The sequence below is a fragment of the Mesocricetus auratus genome, unplaced genomic scaffold (genome assembly GCF_017639785.1).
Source record: "Mesocricetus auratus isolate SY011 unplaced genomic scaffold, BCM_Maur_2.0 Super-Scaffold_100010, whole genome shotgun sequence".
Lineage (NCBI taxonomy): Eukaryota > Metazoa > Chordata > Mammalia > Rodentia > Cricetidae > Mesocricetus > Mesocricetus auratus.
Genome location: NW_024429194.1, coordinates 26,033,265 through 26,052,006, shown reverse-complemented (window position 1 = coordinate 26,052,006; position 18,742 = coordinate 26,033,265). Strand labels below are relative to the sequence as shown.

The window sequence follows — 18,742 nt, the reverse complement described above, 5'->3', positions numbered from 1 at the left end:
AGTGATGTACATATCTGACATGCAGGATATCTTATATGTGACCTTGTGGAGTGTGTGACTCACATGTTGAGAAACACTCTCAACTTATATATTGGAATCTAACCCCTAATGTGTTGCTATTAAGTTGTGGGGCTTTAGGTGAGCCGGGCTCCATCCTTACCAAGAGGATCAGTGTCTTTGATAAAGCTGCTCAATAATCCATTTCTTCCTTCAAGGTGTACAGATCACTTTGTACTTGAAAAGCAATAGGCTTCCCAAGACCCTGAGCCTCTGCCTTTGCCTTTATCTTTGCATCTGCTGGGATTAAAGGTGTGTACCACTACCATCTTGTTGGACTACTAAAATAAATGGGAAAGGTGTTAGGAGTGTGAAAGGGAAGATTCCATGATGCTTTGTACAAGGGTAGTCTTTACCTGAGATAGCCTGATAGGACTTCCCAACATCCTGAACAGTGAGTAACATTATTAATGCATATGAACACATCTGTGACACCCAAATGTTCTAAGACAGGAATGCTATGTGACAGGGAACGTTGGGAGTCCATTGGGAACATATAGAATCCTAACTAGTCATGCTTTGATTGCTTTTTCTACTTCTATCCTCCTTACCTCTCAGATCTATGTAGTTTACTGAAACCAAGATGGAAGAATGTGCTTTGAAGACACACCTAGCTTCAAATCTCAGTGTGTGTCTGTGTGTGTGTGTCTTTGAGTCTGTGTGTGTGTGTGTGTGTGTCTTTGAGTCTGTGTGTGTATGTGTGCCATGGGAATCAGCCTACCACAAGACCCAGCAATTCTACTCTTAGGCATATACCCAAAAGATGCATATTCATACAACAAGGACGTCTGTTCCACTATGTTCATAGCAGCATTATTTGTAATAGCCAGAACCTGGAAGCAACCTAGATGTCCCTCAACTGATGAGTGGATAGAGAAAATGTGGTACATTTACACAATGGAGTACTACTCAGCAGAAAATAACAATGAAATCTTGAAATTTGCAGGCAAATGGATGGCACTAGAAGAAACAATCCTGAATAAGGTAACCCATTCACAAAAAGACAAACATGGTTTGTACTCACTCATATATGGATTTTAGACATGAATCAGGGGAGTGCCAGCCTACAATCCCGCTGCCAGAGAGTCTGGGAAACAGAACCTTCAACCAATGACTGATGGAAGCAGAGGCACACACCCACAGCCAAACACTGAACTGAACTCAAGGGCCCCAATGACAGAGAGGGAGGACTGATGAGCATAGGGGTCAAGACTGGGGTTGTTTAACCAACAGAAACAACTGGCCTGAACAAGGGGGATCTCTTGAACCCCAGACTGATGGCTGGTAATTCAGCATGGGACTGATCCGGACTCCCTGAATGTGGGTGTCAGTGAGGAGGCTTAGGCAATCTATGGGGCCTTGGGCAGTAGATCAGTATTTATCCCTGGCATACAAATGGAATTTGGGTGTCCATCCCAAAATGAGAGATGCTCTCTCAGCATGGACTGTTGGGGGAGGGCCTAGGTCCTGCCCTGGATGAAATGACAGACTATGGATACCCCCCATGGAGGGCCTCACCCTCCTGGGGAAAGAAGTGGGGATTGGGGGGCATGGGGGTTTGTGGGAGGGTATGGGAGGAGGGGAGAGAGAGGGAGAGGGAGCTGGGATTGGCACGTGAAGCAACCTTGTTTCTAACTGAAATTTAAAAATAAAAAAGACATAAGAAAGCTTTTCAATGCCATAATAAGAGAAGGATATGGCGTCTGTGCTAGGTTTTCACTCACTTTCACTTACACAGCTACTTGTTTTACTCTTTCTGTTTTCCACTAGGCATTGCTTATTTAACTGGGGAATCAGTGGGCGAAATAAAAAATAGAAATATACATAGAATCTTGTTTTGTTCTATTGTGGCAGGATTGCAATCAAAGGAATAATTAATAAACATATATGTCAGATAGTGAAAACTACACTGAAGACCCATACCGGATGGAGGCTCAAAGAAGTAAGATGCTATTTTGGAAAGTATATCTTGGCAGGGCTCTCTAACACTATGCTAAAAGAATTTTGAAGGTTGTAAAGATAACATGGAACAGAGATCTGAATGAAGCAAGGCGTCAGTCACACTCCTATCCAAGGAAAGAGCAGCGGCCCAGGCAGAGGTCAAGAGCACAAATGGAGACTCAAAGCAGGAGTGTGCATTTGAAGGACAGAAAAGAGCCCATAATGGCCTGGGGAGAGAGTTTATGGAAATGAAATTTCCCAGAAGTAGTAAAAGTATCTTTTATTTTTTGATAAGAAGACATCTGTGGCTAAGCTAGGACTGAGAATTTTCAATGTCTGGGGGCATGCTAAGATAATTTTTCTGAAATGTTATTACAATTTTGGAATGTTTAGTCAATGGATTAATTGTATTTATTAAATTAAGTTTATAATAGCTTAAAAGTCTAACACACACACACACACTCACACGAGGCTCAGAATTCAGATTTTGCTCAGTTTCATACATTTCAGCTCCTGTTGATTTAATGTATGCCTTTGCTAATTTTCCTTTTGGAGTCTTCTGTAGTCTACTCCTGGATAAAATGCCTTCCATTATTTCAAAGGGAAATCACACAAAGTCTATTTAAAGCACACCAAACTCCAGAGCAGAAACGATGACACAAATAAGAGGATTGTGTAGAAGGAAAGGTGGCATTGAAATGCCTTTCATATTGGGTTTAACCAAACGTCAAGGCAACATTTTCCTTTCAATGATAATTTAACTGGATGACTGGGTTTTTGTGTGTTAGCCTCCTTTTATAAGAGGGAACCGGATTCTAGTGTATGAATAATGACTATTCATGGGATATACCTTGCAATTCTTTTTGTTTAGAGGTAAAAGATTCTAGAATTATGTTATTGACACTTGCCTAGACTCAAATATGTTCTAACTGATTGTTAGAAAAGGACAGGGATTCGTTTAGTGTTTAGAATAAAGCAATTTCTTTTTTTTTTATTAATATTTTTTATTTTCCATTTTAAATTTAGATAAGAAACAAGGTTGCTTCACAAGTCAGTACGAGGTCCCTCTCCCTTTCCCTCCCCTCCTCCCGTGCCCTCCCCGCATGCCCCCCCCCCCGTTATCCCCTCATTCCCCCAGGGAGGGTGAGGCCCTCCACGGGGGTGTCCATAGTCTGTCATTTCATATAGGGCAGGGCCTAGACCCTTTCCCAAGAGTTCAGGGTGAGAGTGCACCTCACATTGTTCTATGGGAGTCCAAAGTCCGTGTGTATACTTGGTATGGGTACTGATCTGCTGCCCAAGGCTCAATAGATTACCTAGGCCTCCTCACTGACACCCAGATTCAGGGGGTCTTGATCAGTCCCATGCTGATGCCTGGGATTCTAGAGTTAACCTTTGTCTGGTCAGCTGTTTCTGGGGGTTAAACCAGCCCAGTCTTAATCCCTTTGATCATCAGTCCTCCCTCTCTGATACTGGCTTTCTTGAGTTCAGCTCAGTACTTGACCAGCCACTAAATGTAGTTTCTGTTTCCCAGACTCTCTGGCCATAGGATTGTAGGCTGGCACTCCCCGGATCTATGTCTAAAATCCATATATGAGAGAGTACATGCCATGTTTCTCTTTTTGTGACTGGGTTACCTCACTCAGGATGGTTTCTTCTAGTGTCATCCATTTGCCTGCGAATCTCATGATTCCGTTATTTTTTCTGCTGAATAGTACTCCATTGTGTAGATGTACCACATTTTCTCTATCCACTCTTCGGGTGAGGGACATCTAGATTGCTTCCAAGTTCTGGCTATTACAAATAAAGCTGCTATGAACATAGTGGAACAGACATCTTTGTTATATGAATGGGCATCTTTTGGATATATGCCTAAGAGTGCAGTTGCTGGGTCTTGTGGTAGGTTTATTCCCATTTTTCTGAGGAATCTCCATACTGCTTTCCAAAGTGGCTGAACCAGTTGGCACTCCCACCAGCAATGGAGGAGTGTCCCCCTTTCACCACACCCTCTCCAGCATAAATTGTCATTGGTGTTTTTGATTTTAGCCATTCTGACAGGAGTGAGATGGTATCTCAGAGTTGCTTTGATTTGCATTTCCCGGATGGCTAAGGATGTTGAGCACTTTCTCAAGTGCCTCTCAGCCATTTTAGACTCCTCTATTGAAAACTCTCTATTTAGTTCTGCAGCCCACTTTTTAATAGGGTCCTTTGCTGTTTTGGAGACTTGCTTCTTGAGTTCTTTGTAAATTTTGGAGATCAACCCTCTGTCAGATGTGGGATTAGTGAATATTTTTCCCATTCTGTGGGCTGCCTTTTTGTCTTGCTGACTGTGTCCTTTGCCTTACAGAAGCTTCTCAGTTTCAGTAGGTCCCATTTATTAATTGTTGATCTTACTGCCTGTGCTACTGGTGTTATATTCAGGAAGCTGTCTCCTGTACCAATTCGTTCAAGGGTACCACCCACTTTCTCTTCTAAGAGGTTCAGTGTGGCTGGATTTATGTTGAGGTCTTTGATCCATTTGGACTTAAGTTTTGTGCATGGCGATAGACATGGATCGATCTGCATTCTTCTACATGCCAGTCTCCAGTTATGCCAGCACCATTTGTTGAAGATGCTTTCTTTATTCCATTGTATATTTTTAGCTTCTTTGTCAAAGATCAGATGTTCGTACGTGTGTGGGTTAATATCGGGGTTTTCAATTCGATTCCATTGGTCTACCTGTCTATTTTTGTGCCAATACCAAGCTGTTTTCAGGACTATAGCTCTATAATAGAGCTTGAGGTCAGGGATGGTGATGCCTCCGGACGTTGCCTTGTTGAACAGGGTTGTTTTGGCTATCCTGGGTCTTTTGTTTTTCCATACAAAATTGATTATTGTTCTTTCAAGGTCTGTGAAGAACTGTGCTGGGATTTTAATGGGGATTGCATTGAATCTGTAGATTGCTTTTGGCAGGATTGCCATTTTTACTACGTTGATCCTACCTATCCAAGAGCATGGGAGATCTTTCCATTTTCTGAGGGCTTCTTTAATTTCTTTCTTTAAAGATTCAAAGTTCTTACGATACAGGTCTTTCACTTGTTTGGTTAGCGTTACCCCAAGGTAATTTATGTTGTTTGTGGCAATTGTAAAGGGTGATGTTTCTCTGATTTCTCTTTCAGCCCTTTTATCATCTGTATATAGTAGGGCTACTGATTTTCTTGAGTTGATCTTGTAGCCTGCCACTTTGCTGAAGGTGTTAATCAGTTGTAAGAGTTCCCTGGTAGAGTTCTTTGGGTCACTGATGTAAACTATCATATCGTCTGCAAACAGTGAAAGTTTGACCTCTTCCTTCCCAATTTGTATCCCCTTGATCCCCCTTTGTTGTCGTATGGCAATAGCTAGAACTTCAAGTACCATGTTGAAAAGGTATGGAGAGAGTGTCAAGGAGGAATCACAGCATAGCAAAAACCAGGTGAAAGCCTTGAGAGGAAAGGGTTTTGTGCGGGATTGCAATGCATTCTGCCCCTTGATGTAGAGGGGGAATGGGAAGGGATTCAGTCACTTTAGATAATCAAGCATCATGGTTAACATACTAGGGACTGCCTTGGCTAAATTTTTTTTTATAGCAGGAGAGTACTTATTTATAAAATGCTTTTAGTACCAGTACTTGGTTTAATTAAGCTTGTTGCTGGCAAATAAGTAAAATACTGACTTATGAAATGTATCTGAATATAAAATGGAAATGCTTCATGGAAAAATGGAAATGCTTCATGGAAAAATGGGATGAGGTTATTACTTCATCTGCATTGCTTAGCCACTTTGTATGCTAACCTGGGTTATTGTGCACCCTTATGAGGCAAGCATTGAGTAATACAGTTTCTGCATATCCTGGATTTCTTGTCACTTTACTTGTGATCCTTAGTTACATGCCTCCTAGAAGCTGCACTACATCTCACTGTAGTTCCCAGAACTGGTTAAGAGGACAAAGACAATCCAAAGTTTGAGAAATCCTTGGGACTGTTGAAGAAGTAGCAGGCTGCTTTTTCCTACTTCTGTCACATCCCACGGATGTCAGCTGCCCAGGAAAAAAAAACTTTCAAAGTTGATCAGCACTTTTTCCATGCCAGTATAAGCAGGTTTGAGTCTAGAGTAAAAAATGAGGGCATGGCAGAAGCAGACATTCAGGAAATGAAAATATAGCCTAATTTATGAATGGTCCACAATGGCTTGAACACAATCAAGTTATATTTACAAATAGAAGGAAGTTGATTAATTGCTACATAATTGCTGTGCGGAACCAGTCTAATACTGTACATTGGTAAGATCAGTGAAAGGAAATACTATTTTAATGTTAAGCTATGCAAAATATATGAAAAATCACTTGTGAAGGATATATATCTGTATTTATAAAATACCCCAAAGGCTACTACTGATTTTAGATTTTTCTTATTTAGGTATACAGTACAGAATTTACCATTGGATAGAGGGGCATGACTTTAATAGTGGTCTTTCACTTCATTATTAAATACTTTTTGCCCCCAGACAACTAAAAAGAAGTGGTAATTCTCTTTGCTCAAATAGAATTTTCCTCCAGAAGAAGCCATTGGAACAAAAAGCTAGTTGGAAACATTGAAGTAGACATGTAACTTTAGAAGCACATTTACTCATGGAAGTTCTTTTTCTGGGAGTGTAAGAGCCATGGGTTAAGTCTTCCAGGGTGGGTCACTTTCACAAATGGGAGAAATCAGCCTAGTCAACCTGGACACACTAATGAACAGGCTCTCCCAGAGCAATGTCTGAGGCAAAGGTGCACCTAGCACATCAACTATATCCTTCTTTCTTCTTTGAAATTGGTGGATTGGAAAGCTAGGCATTGTAAGAAAGAGGATAAACCTGGTAGGAAATGAGAAAAGATGTATGCTGTCAGGGGAAGAGAGGAGAGCCCACTATAGACTTCTAAAGTGAAGGAGTTTTTAGATACAGGACTGAGAGAAAAGAGAATAGCCTTTGATGCTGCTGACAGTGAGCGGGGGGAGTCTTTCTCTAAGTACCCCAGGAGAAAAAGTGAACTTCAAATGCCAGATTGTGTTTTCAAAACTCAAGAGCCCTTCCGTTACTGGAGAGATATATTTAGTTTACAGTTAAAAGAAAGTTTATGCTAATTGCAAGTACTCATAAGGAAAGATTTAATTCCAAAAGCATAGTATTGCTCAATTTTCACAAAATATTCTAAGCTATTTTGGGTTGTCAGAGTCCTACTTTTTTGGTTTAAAAGAAAGAAAAAGTTCTGCAAGATCCTTCCGGGCCTGTTCCAACATAACAGAAAAGACATGAGAATAAGACTGACACATTGACTTTTGATCATTGGATAACAAAATTATTGGAGGAAAGGAGGATTAGCAAAAAATTCCTCCATTATATCAACTTTCAGAATACAGAGAGTTAAATATTCATATTGAACATTAAACTGCAATTGATAGCTTTAGATAGACCATCCCACAAAAGGTCACAATGTGAACCTTTTCCAAATCATAAACTGGTGGTGAAGTAGAGGCAGCCTCTCTGGTTCAGGGTGAACTTGACCGCCCAATGACAAGAGAAGACATTTAGAATCATGACCTGTTTTTACTGACAGCAGAGGAAATGAGTCCCTGCTGGAAGCCTTTGCTATTTGCATTTTGTCCTCAGTACAACCCCGAAACTGTCTACATGCGAAGTGGCTCAGGATGAGCAGAAGCTCCCTTTGGAGGTCAGAGGCAATCTTGGTGTATGCTCTTCAGCTGCAATGGGATAGATTCTGGACTCCTGCTTATCTTTTCCTTTTCTTCAGCGCTTTCCTTGTGCCTCTGGAGGATCCCAAATGGACCACCACTCAAATGCTCAGAGGTCATCTGTGTAGCATTTACTGCCGTGCAGCTTTACTGAGCCTGCCTTTCATACTTGTCTCATGGTGGTTCCCCTTCTCCCTTTCCACTGTTCCCACATAGGCACTTCTCCTCATCCTGCTTATTCTACCTCATGAAGTGCCCCTTCCTGGCATCCTAGAATCTAGGCATGCTTGGATCCAAAAACTTACCTCTAGGCTTTCTAGTTTAGCCTTTTAAAAACACTATTTTAATATGATAACTTTCTACTTCCTTTCTTTTAAAAAGTTTTCATTTATTACTATTTTAATTTTATTGTTTTTATATGTATTTTGCCTGTGCTTGTCTGTGCATTATGTGCATGCAGTGTGGGAATAGACCAAAGGGGGGCATCAGATCCACAGTAACTGGAGTTACAGATGATTTTGAGCCACCATGTAGGTGCTGGGAGTTGAACTCAGATCCTCTGGAAAAACAGCTAGTACTCTTAGCTGCTGAGCCATATCTCTATCACCCTGCCCTCCCCCCAAGTCTCCATTCCTTTATTGCTATAGAATGGATGTACAAGAGAACATCTAACCATTTGACAAAAAGTGAAAGATTCCAAAGCCCTGAGAGATCCCCTGTGTTCCACACGAAAGAAACCATCACTTTGGTGCTTTTCAGTGTGTAGTTATTGTTATCTTCTCTGATCCTTGCCTTTCTTCTTCTTTCAGCTAGGATAGCAATATATCAGTTCTGACAAGAAGGTTTGATGAGGAAGAAGCTGAGGCTGTTATTACATTGGATGAGTTTGGAAATTACCAGTAGATGCCAATGAATGTGATGCATATGCCTATGTGTGTACCTTTGAGACAATGTCTCATTTTGTAGCCCAGAATGATCAGGTATGTAATCAAGGCTTGCCTTAAATATTTGCCTGGTACTCCCAAATGTCAAAGCTATAAGCCTGGGTGCCATTGTTCTGTATATGCACATTTATGAACATGAGATGCTCACTTCCCCAGTCCTTTTATCTGATTAACGAGACTTGAAAAAGTGATCAACAGTCATTGAGATGACTTGGAAGTAATGGTAATAAAGGCATTGAATCATTCAGTGTCTTCATGCTAAGAGCCTATGTTCTGGGTACTAGGGAGGGTTAGGTATTATGAATTTGTGTGTGTGTGTGTGTGTGTTCATTGGTGTGAGTGTAGGTTGCCAGAGCATGGTGCTAGTATGAAGGTCAAAGGACAAGCTTGGGTGTAAGTCCTTGCCTTGCATCATGTTTGAGACAGGCTCTCTCTGGTTGTTCACTGCTGTGAATGCTACATGACAACTTACTTCTGGCATCTGGAATTTCCAGTGTTTCTCCTGTTTCAGCTTCCAATCTGGAAGGAGCACCTGACATCACAAGGGCTTATGACACTGTCTCTGACTTATATGAGTTCTAGGGACCCAAACGCAGACCATCACACATTCACAGCAAGCTCTCTACCCAGTGAACCATCTCCCTAGTCTCTGAGATCCTTTTTAAGGTGACACAAACAATTTCACCCCAAATGGTTTGTGACTGTCATTAAACAATTACAATTAAACAATCATTTAAATATAATTATAGAAAATACTTGAAATAAATGGGGTATGCTATGGATATTTTTAAACTTAGAAGTACACAAAGCTCTTGGCTAATTAGCAGCAGACCATTGGACATTCGGTTCACCCATTCAGATGCTCACCATGAATGGGGCCTAAAGTATTTCCCTGTAGCAACTGCTGCCTCCTGGGTTCTCTCTTACCTCTTGATCCTTCTTCTTCTTTTCATTTTATTGAAACAGATTTTCTCTCACATATCCTTATTGTAGATTTACCTCTCTCCACTCCTCCAGATTCCTCCTAACCTCCCATCCTATCTGCATCCACTCCCTTCTTGTCTTTCATTAGAAAACAAGCATGCTTATTGGGAGAACTCATTTCTCACATATTTTAGATTGTCTCAAGATATGGCGATAATTAACTTGTGAATTCTTGCTTTACTTTCCACATGAGAAAACTAAATTGCCTATTAAACTAGATCACAACTTTTCTGTTCAGGGCAGTTTGTGATGCATCTTTGTATCTACCTTCAAGATTGCAGAGGCCTTTGCATGTATTTAAGTTGAACCACATGAAATTACCTATGTTTCATTACTTTAGGTCTGTAATAAAAGGTAGTTTTGTGTGATTAAACATATTAACAATTGTAAAATGAGTGAGTCTATATTTAAAACTTTTAAACCTTATCTGTTTATACATAAATATCTATTCATATGAATATACAGAAATATTGCATGTATATGATGGTAAAATCTTATACTTGAGTTTTGGGTTTAACTTGTTTTAATTGAGGTGTTATCTTGCTATATAGATAAATTGCTGTATTATTCAGGTTCTTCTCATCACTCTTGACTCTTTTAATTTTTTGAGTAAGCACCCTGCTTCTACAAGGTGTCAGTTCAGTAGCTTCCAGACATTAGTTTTAAAACAGAACGGGGCATGACCACCCTTTTCCCCACAGAAATGACTGTAACTAAGCTAACACCATGAATTACCTTCTCATTATTAAGTTATTTTTCTGGGACTGTACATGCTTTGATAAAATTACTCTGTCTAATAACATTAGTAGTAGGTAGTCTTTCTTTGGGGGTGTTTAGGATATGCCAGACATGGTTCTCAGCACTTCATGTCTGTTGTCTCATTCTGTTCTTGTCTCACTCCTTTGAGGTAGGTAATATTATTATCTTAATTTTTCAGATAAGGAAGTCGAGTCATCCAGACCTAGTCATTTGCTGAAAATCACACAACTCACAATGAATGAGGATCTGGGTGTCAGATCCAGGTATTGTGGCTATAATCATTTCAAACACCACACAGACTTTCATCAACAGGAATGCCTGTGCCTTAGACATTAGAATACTTAGAAAATCCACTGGGTTTATGATATACATAGCATCTGGTAAGTACTACATGATTTGAAGTTACAGACTCAGAAATGTACCTAAGGTTTGGAGGCTTGCAGCTTACTCCTCTTATATAAGGTTAAAAAAAAATTGAGTTGTGGGGCCTCACCTCAGGGTCCTATGCTAATTGGGATTTAAGCATCAATTTCCCTATAGATAATTTATAACAGGAAACATCATAATATATCTTATTAAGAGTTCTTAATTAGTTAGACATATTTATTCTATATTTGATTTTGAGTGAATATGTGAGGTAGATTTCATTGTAAAACGGCTCGCAAAGACTATGGTTAGACATTTGGTCCCAAGCCTGTGCTATCAATGAGAAGAGACAGAGTGTTTAGCTGGAGTATGGAAGGCATGATCCCTCTATGATCCCTGATGGGGATAGAGGAATCTTGGCTTTCACTCTCACGTATTCCTATACCATTGTTCTAATTCATTACAAACACAAAACAACATAATCAAGAGACCATAGACTTGAACCACTGAAATTATGAACTGAAGTAAATCTCTCCTATTTAAACTTATTTATCTTAATTTTTTTCTGTCAACTGAGGAAAGCTTGTGTAGAGAGAATGAAAATACATTAGTAAAATTGTACTTACTATTTCTTTTCTATAGATTCTGCTTTCTAGTGCATATGTTTGCTAATACTTTAAAACTATCAATTTATAAAAACAGTTACATAGGTAAGAGGATAAACAGGCTGATTAAGTGGGCATAGTACTCAACAACTTGATATGCATGCAATATATACACACATGAATATATGTAGTGTGTATATATTTAGTAAAATAATTTGTCTTAATTTATACATGTGTGTTTGTATAATTAAAAATATCTATTGCAATAAGTGAAATACCCCAGTGTGGTATTCTCTAATTTTGAATGAGAAGCACCCCATGGTTCTCCATTAACCAGTATACAATCATGACAAACTATTAACTGGAGGATCAGAATCTTAGACATTTTGCTTTAAGATTCGGGTCTTAGTTAAACTGACAGAAAAAAAAGATGTGGTTAAATTAGAGTATTTTTTGTTGCACAAACAATAATCTTCTGCAAGTATTATAAAGCAAGACATCTGTTTGACCAAGATTTTAGGAAATGTGTTTCTACATGTAAGGTAAGCCTAGCATACCCTACACATTGGGAGGTCAAACTCTACCCTTGGGTAGTCATAAATTTGGCTTCCATATGACATAACTCAAAACAGTACAAAACATTGAAAACCTAGGAAGACTGTCCATGTTCAAGTGGCTCCTTTCTGTGACTGTCTTTGGGTCTAGGTCCTGGGGAACAATGTGGGATTGGGTTAGTTGGGCAATGGAGGCTTATCATTTTCAAGTTAGGACTTTAGGAATTGCTCAGTGATTTAATCATTCCTATGAATTGCATTTTTAAAAAGTGTCTTCAAGACATACTTGGAAAAGCAAAATGTGGGTAATTTGGTTATTTCCCTGGTTGTCTCTACATAAGGAAACATGCTTGAAAGACCAAGCTTAGCTGCTGTTCCACTGGCGGGAAGAAAGTGTCATGAGGAAGGGTTACCTTCTTACAGGCCGTGATGGAGCCAGCCAGGCTGCCCGCTGCACTGCTACTGCTCTGCTGTGGTTCCAAAACTTCATGCATCAGTGGTGACTCCGCGTTGCTGTATGTGCCCCAGATGCAAAAGAAAGAGAGCATAGTCCAGTGAGTCGCCTGTCTATTTAGAAATGCACTGCAAATCAAGCATTGCATGATGTCAAACCCATCTTTTCTGATTATTCTCAATACCACCAGTCTTCCTGCTCCAACTGGCCTTTCCTTGCTGGATTCACGATGGGAATTGGAGATAGGATGGACAATCACACTGTGAACAGAAAACAGCAAGCCCTTGCTTCCCACAGTGCTGAAATGGACACAGTCCCTCATGTCCAGCTTCTAATGGTGCTAGCCACTTTTCTTAAGCAGTTTTAAAAACCACTTTCACTTGTCACATTAATTCAGCTCTGCCAAATCAACATATCATAAATCACTCATCTCATTTTTTCAAAATGAAGATAAAAAATGATTTTAGCCAGGAATGTAGCATGATATGACACCAGAAAGAACATGTGGTCAGCCAGTCACCCCCTTACCACCTCCACAGTGATAGAATGTCCTTCAACTTGTCTGTTTTCAAAACATGAAATGCTTTCCCATATCTGCACCAAACTTTGCTGGGTTTGTCTCTATACAGAACTGCGTCAATGTTTCTTTGTTTTGTTTTGTTTTGTTTTTTCGAGACAGGGTTTCTCTGTATTATTTTGGAGGGAATCCTGGAACTCACTCTGTAGACCAGACTGGCCTGGAACTCACAGAGATCCACCTGCATCTGCCTCTCTAGTGCTGGGATTAAAGGCGTGTGCCACCAATGCCCAGCCAGCATCAGAATTATTGTTACATTTTAAAAGGTGATAAAAACCGAACGTTTTATTTATTTTCAAAATCTCTTTTCATTATATAGCTGACAGTTGAAAATTCAGCCCCCTATAATGCTAAAAAGCCCAGTGATTTTTTAAAGCATTTCTAAGTATTGTCTTCCTTCTGAAAAATATCACAATTTGGAATCTAAAGACATCCTCATATTTAAGACATGCTTTGCCATGATTGTTGGCCATCACATAGAATATGCACAATTCATTGAAGATACCATTATCTAATGGTTTCCTATGAAATTTTCTGAGATGTAGTTAGCTTTTCTTGAAAAAAGTAAATCAATTCAAATAAACAAAGTTCCTAGTAGAACCCTATTCTCCTTTCAGATCACAAATTGGTTTATGAGATCAGGATATGAGTGTAGTCTGTTTACATTTCCATTAATTACAGTAGATAATGGTGTTATGTGACACATCACAGGATCCAGCCAAACTTCCACAGAGTTCAAACTTTTCATGTGTTACTTTCTGAGTAATTGATGCCCTGAGGACTACAATGAATTCAATATAAAAGGAAGGGCAATGCCCACATTTTCTTTACTTGTGGAAGGAAAAGTCAGTAGAAAAAGTAAATTAAAGGCAATAGTCATAGAAGAAGCAAGGGAAATATGGACAAATAGAGTAAAAGAGGGAAGAAAGATGCAAAGAAGGAATAATAGGTTACTATAGGTCATAAATTATTGACATGTGATAGACAAGATCAGAGATAAGCTAATCTCAGCCACCACACCTGGTCCATGAATAAAGAAAATAATGCATTATTCCTTTTCAGAGTCATTCAGGCTCCGGATAGGGATTCAAGAAGCTAACTCTGCATCTTGTTGCTATTGTTTCCCCAGGTAGCTTTGGTAAGCTGGTGGATGAAATCTAGCAATCACTGTAGGACTTAGGTCCAGAGTTAGGCATTCTTCACATCTTTTTTATGGGGCTAGGGAACTTAAGAATTGGAAGTAGAAGGGTTAAGAAGTAAAATTGAGAAAGGTCCCAGACGACTCGCTGCTGATGAGAAACAGTAGAAATAGCAAGTCGACAAACTCCAACTGCTCTAGAAGGAACTTCATCTGGTTTATAGAGTTGATTAGACCCCAAGTCACAAGAGTGTGATGTGGAAATGAAGAAGAGTAAAACTTATTACCTGCCCACCAAGCATCTACTCCCAGACTTTAGGATGCATGGTACAGTGCTCAAAAGCTTTAGAACTGTTCACTCAACCATTAAAAAGAAGAAATAGAAACTCTGCCCATTGATTTCTTGGTGATAGTCTGTCTCCTTTTAGTGCTGTGACACACTAGTTGGATGTAAATATGTACATAGGAATTTAAGCTTTGTTACTTGTCTACATGGTTCATTCCATTTGTTCAAGCAAGACTATAGAAGTAATGAATAAGTTAGCTATGTACAGACACATACACATCCATCCATCCATCCATACATACATATAATTACTGTTGTGAGAATTAAATGAGGAATCAAGTGACATCATAGGTATAAAGTAGTATAGTATATTACTTAATGGCAAGCATTATGCAGCTTCACCACACCAATGTTGGAAGCAGATACACCTCCTTGTCTCCGAAATCACCAAAGATAGGGCTTCAATGACATCTAATATCTACAATCAAAGTGTAGGATGGTCTGCCTTTTAAAAACCATGTTATATAGTGTGGATTTTCAGTATATGATTCCAAAATTGTCTCCATCTGTCCCATGGCATTTGGGATAGAGGTGGGAAGTTTGAATTTTTACAAGGATTTTGTTTTTATTCTCCAGAGAGGTAAAATTTAGACTTCTTCAGGAGGGTACAAGATGTTAGTGACATGAAGCAAATGTGTCTATTAATATGAGCTCATGTTGATTTGAAAAGAATCACTGTGAAGACACACGTTGCAGTTCTATAACTTGATCTAATGGGCAAGCCTGTAAATTCTTCCCTGGGGCATTGTCCTTTGATTTGACAAGTGTTGATAATATTTATTAAGGCTAGCCAGATGGTTTTCATGTGGGAGCTTATAAAATCTGTTTCAATGAGAAGGAAGATAAAATAGAAAAGGAGATATAAAGCAAAGGATGATGGGAAGGAGTGATTTTAAGCTTGTCCTCCACCAAGACTCCTTCTTTACAGTAAAAAAGTCATTTGTGAACAAAGAGGTGTTCAGCTGACACTACACTGCCTGTATCATTGACTCATGTGGAGTGAGGGAGTAGGCCAACAACCAGGGTCACATGATTTCCCCAGAGACAAGTTTTTTATGCATTCCTACTTCAGTCATGGTCCAGGAACCATCACCAGTTGTATGAATCTGGGACTTGTTAGAAATCTGGGAATTGGCCGGGCGGTGGTGGTGCACGCCTTTAATCCCAGCACTCGGGAGGCAGAGGCAGGCAGATCTCTGTGAGTTCAAGGCCAGCCTGGACCAACAGCCTCCAAAACAATACAGAGAAACCCTGTCTCGTTAAAAAAAAAAAAAACCAAAAAAAAAAAAGAAATCTGTGAATTTGGGTTCTTCTTCATAACTACTGAATTAGAATAGAAAATTTGATGTCAAAGTCAGGTGACGTCCATGCCCACTAATGTCTGAAAAGTACTTCTCTGTCACGTTATGTGTTGTGTATTCTAAATTGCCATGGTCCCTTGCATATGATGTCTTTTTATCCAGGAAAATTCTTTCAAATGTTCCCCCTCTTTTGTTAATAACCCCTCCTCTATCAATTGCTTCTCAGCTTATAAACCACTTCAGGCTTCTCCCCCCCCCACACACACACCATGGAGAACACAATTCCTCTCCAACATCCTTCCAAATCCCCACGAACACTCAAACACATTGGCACTCCTCACTATTCCCACCTCAATCTAAGAAACGAGATACTCACAGTTTTCTGTGTCCCAGGCAAGTCCTGAGCCACACCAGCTACAGTACTTATCAAGAAGGCCAATCTGGGTCTTCTCTGCCTCTCTCTTTAGGACTGAGTCTTAAAAGCAACCACAGAGGACATGGGACAATGCTAGGCAGCAAGCAATTGCTGAGATTATTTGTTCCCATCTTTCTGGGAAATCAGTTAACCTCAAAAGATTAGACACAAACATGTGTTTGCATTCATTGTTTAATTTTCAGCAGCAGTGACAGATGGTAGGATAAGCTGTATCTGAGAAGACAATTTAAAGTATTTCCCAGGATAGTTCTAATGAAAAAAAAAACCCTGCTGTTATTGTTGCTAAACATGGTGTAAAGTCAAACACTTTTAGTAGATTATAAAAAGGAATAAGATTTTGTCTTGATTTCTCTCTACTTTAAAGGGTGCTTTTGGTAAAAATGTAGTGATTATCATTTGTTGTTTGGTTATATCAGCCCTTGTCAATGATGTGTACTCTTGAGCTCTGCTAAATCCTTTCATCGAAACACAGGGAAAAAAGACTCAGATCCATCTGAAGAGGTCTTGAGTGAACTCTCATTATTAACAATTTAAGAAAGTACTACAATCAAGAGTTATTTAGAAGAATTTAAAATATGTGTTTGCACGGCTCAAAGTGAAAGGTTGCTCCGCTGAATATCTTATTGTAGTCCTATCCAAAGAGACCTGCTCTATGCAGATCAGGCAGTTAGGCTAATCTTCCAAAACTAAATTGTAGTACAAATCACATGAGAGAGTAGCATCTCTTGTTTTTCTCTCCTGCACAATTTCTTGACTGAGACTTGTTCCTGACTTGAAGTTTTTAGTTTGACTTTTTTTTCCTTTTTTTATTACGTTAATTTTAAATAGCTTTCTTCACATGTCAATCCCAGTTCCCTCTCCCTCCCCTCCCCCCCACACTCCCCACCATCCCCCCAGCCTCCCACCCTATCCTTCCACATAGGGGATATCTAGAGTCTGTAATTTCACTCAGGGCAGGGTCCAGGCACTACCCTAAGAGTCCAGGCTGAGAGAGCATAACTCTTTGTGTGGACACACGAAGTCTGTTTGTATGCCAGGGATAAACACTGATTACTGCCTAGGGCCCCATAGGTTGCCCAGGCCTCCTCACTGACTCTCACATTCAGGGGGTCTGGGTCAGTCCCATGCTGTCCTCCCAGCTGTTGGTCTGGTGTCCAAGAGCTCCCTCTTGTTCAGATCAGCTGTCTCTGCTGGTTTCGCCAGCCCATTCTTTGCCAATTTGCTCATCGCTCCTCTCTCTCTGTCACTGGGTTCCATGGGTTCAGTTCAGTGTTTAACTGTGGGTGTTTGCCTCTGCTTCCATCAGTCACTGGATGAAGGTTCTAGGATGGCATATTGGGTAGACATCAAGTTCATTATCAGGAATGGGCATTTAAGGTGGTCTCTCCACTATTGCTTAGCTTGCCAATTGGTGTCATCCCTTTAGATCACAAGAGGTCTCACTGGTGCCAGATCTCTCTTCTAACCTATGACTCCCTCTATTATGGTATTTCTCATCATGTTCTCCCCCTATTCTACGCCCCCACTGAACCTTCCTGTTCCCCCATGGCCTACTCTCTCTTCCTCTTCTCCCCCTCTCTTCTCTTCTTCCCAGCTCCCACTCCCTGCCACCTTTCCCAGTGTTCCCAATCTGTTCAGAAGCTCTTGCCTCATTCCTCTTCTCTGGGGTACCATGCTTATCCTCTTAGGTTCTTTCCTGTTTCCCAGACACTCTGTCAGTGGAAGTGCAGACTGGCACTATCCTGATCCATGTCTAAAATCCATATATGAGTGAGTACATATCATGTTTGTCTTTTTGTGAATGGGTTACCTCACTCAGGATGGTTTCTTCTAGTGCCATCCATTTACCTGAGAATTTCAAGATTCCATTTTTTTCTGCTGAGTAGTACTCCATTGTGTAAATGTACCACATTTTCTCTATCCACTCTTCAGTTGAGGGGCATCTAGGTTGCCTCCAGGTTCTGGCTATTACAAATAATGCTGCTATGAACATAGTGGAGCATATGTCCTTGTTGTATGAATTTGCGTCTTTTGGATATATGCCTAAGAGTGGAATTGCTGGGTCTTGTGGTAGATTGATTCCCATTTTCCTGAGGAATTTCCATACTGATTTCCAAAGTGGGTGTACGAGTTAGAACTCCCACCAGCAGAGGAGAAGTGTTCCCCTCTCTCCACATCCTTTAGTTTGACTTTTATGAGTCCCCTTTTCAGCTTTCCCTGGACCTTGGTCTACTGAGCCTTATATTAACAGAACACTTCCTAACACAGTTTAGCAAGATGCCTCTTAAATCAGGTGTCTGACCATCTTTCTTATCTGCTCACCCTTGATACAGTCCTTGGCCTGTCTTTAGCAAGTACACATAGTTCAGTTTCACAGACTCCCAATAACCTGGATATACTACCTTAATATTTCTCTGTTTGGTGATCCTTTCATTCTGCCTTTTCGTGTAGATTTCTCTTTAGTATATTTAAAGTTAAGTCCAGATGTGTATTAATGTCTCTTGCACCCAATGTGATAGTTTACATATAT

General features: G+C 40.0%; 1 protein-coding gene and 1 long non-coding RNA gene across 6 annotated transcripts in view; one reads left to right on the top strand and one right to left on the bottom strand.

Annotated features, from left to right (window-relative positions):
* LOC101834925 (SPHK1 interactor, AKAP domain containing) overlaps nt 1-18,742 on the bottom strand; it is a 137,604-nt gene that overhangs the window by 88,483 nt on the left and 30,379 nt on the right. For all 5 annotated transcript variants that reach the window (XM_040753189.1, XM_005082529.4, XM_013122374.3 and 2 more), the window contains one exon: nt 12,374-12,473. In XM_040753189.1, the coding sequence (XP_040609123.1) occupies nt 12,374-12,473 (100 nt within the window). The remainder of the gene's footprint in view (nt 1-12,373; nt 12,474-18,742) is intronic.
* LOC121142771 lies at nt 1,003-13,007 on the top strand. The gene is made up of 5 exons (XR_005879866.1): nt 1,003-1,041; nt 1,912-1,999; nt 8,558-8,728; nt 10,614-10,698; nt 12,302-13,007. It is a non-coding gene; the product is annotated as an uncharacterized LOC121142771 (long non-coding RNA).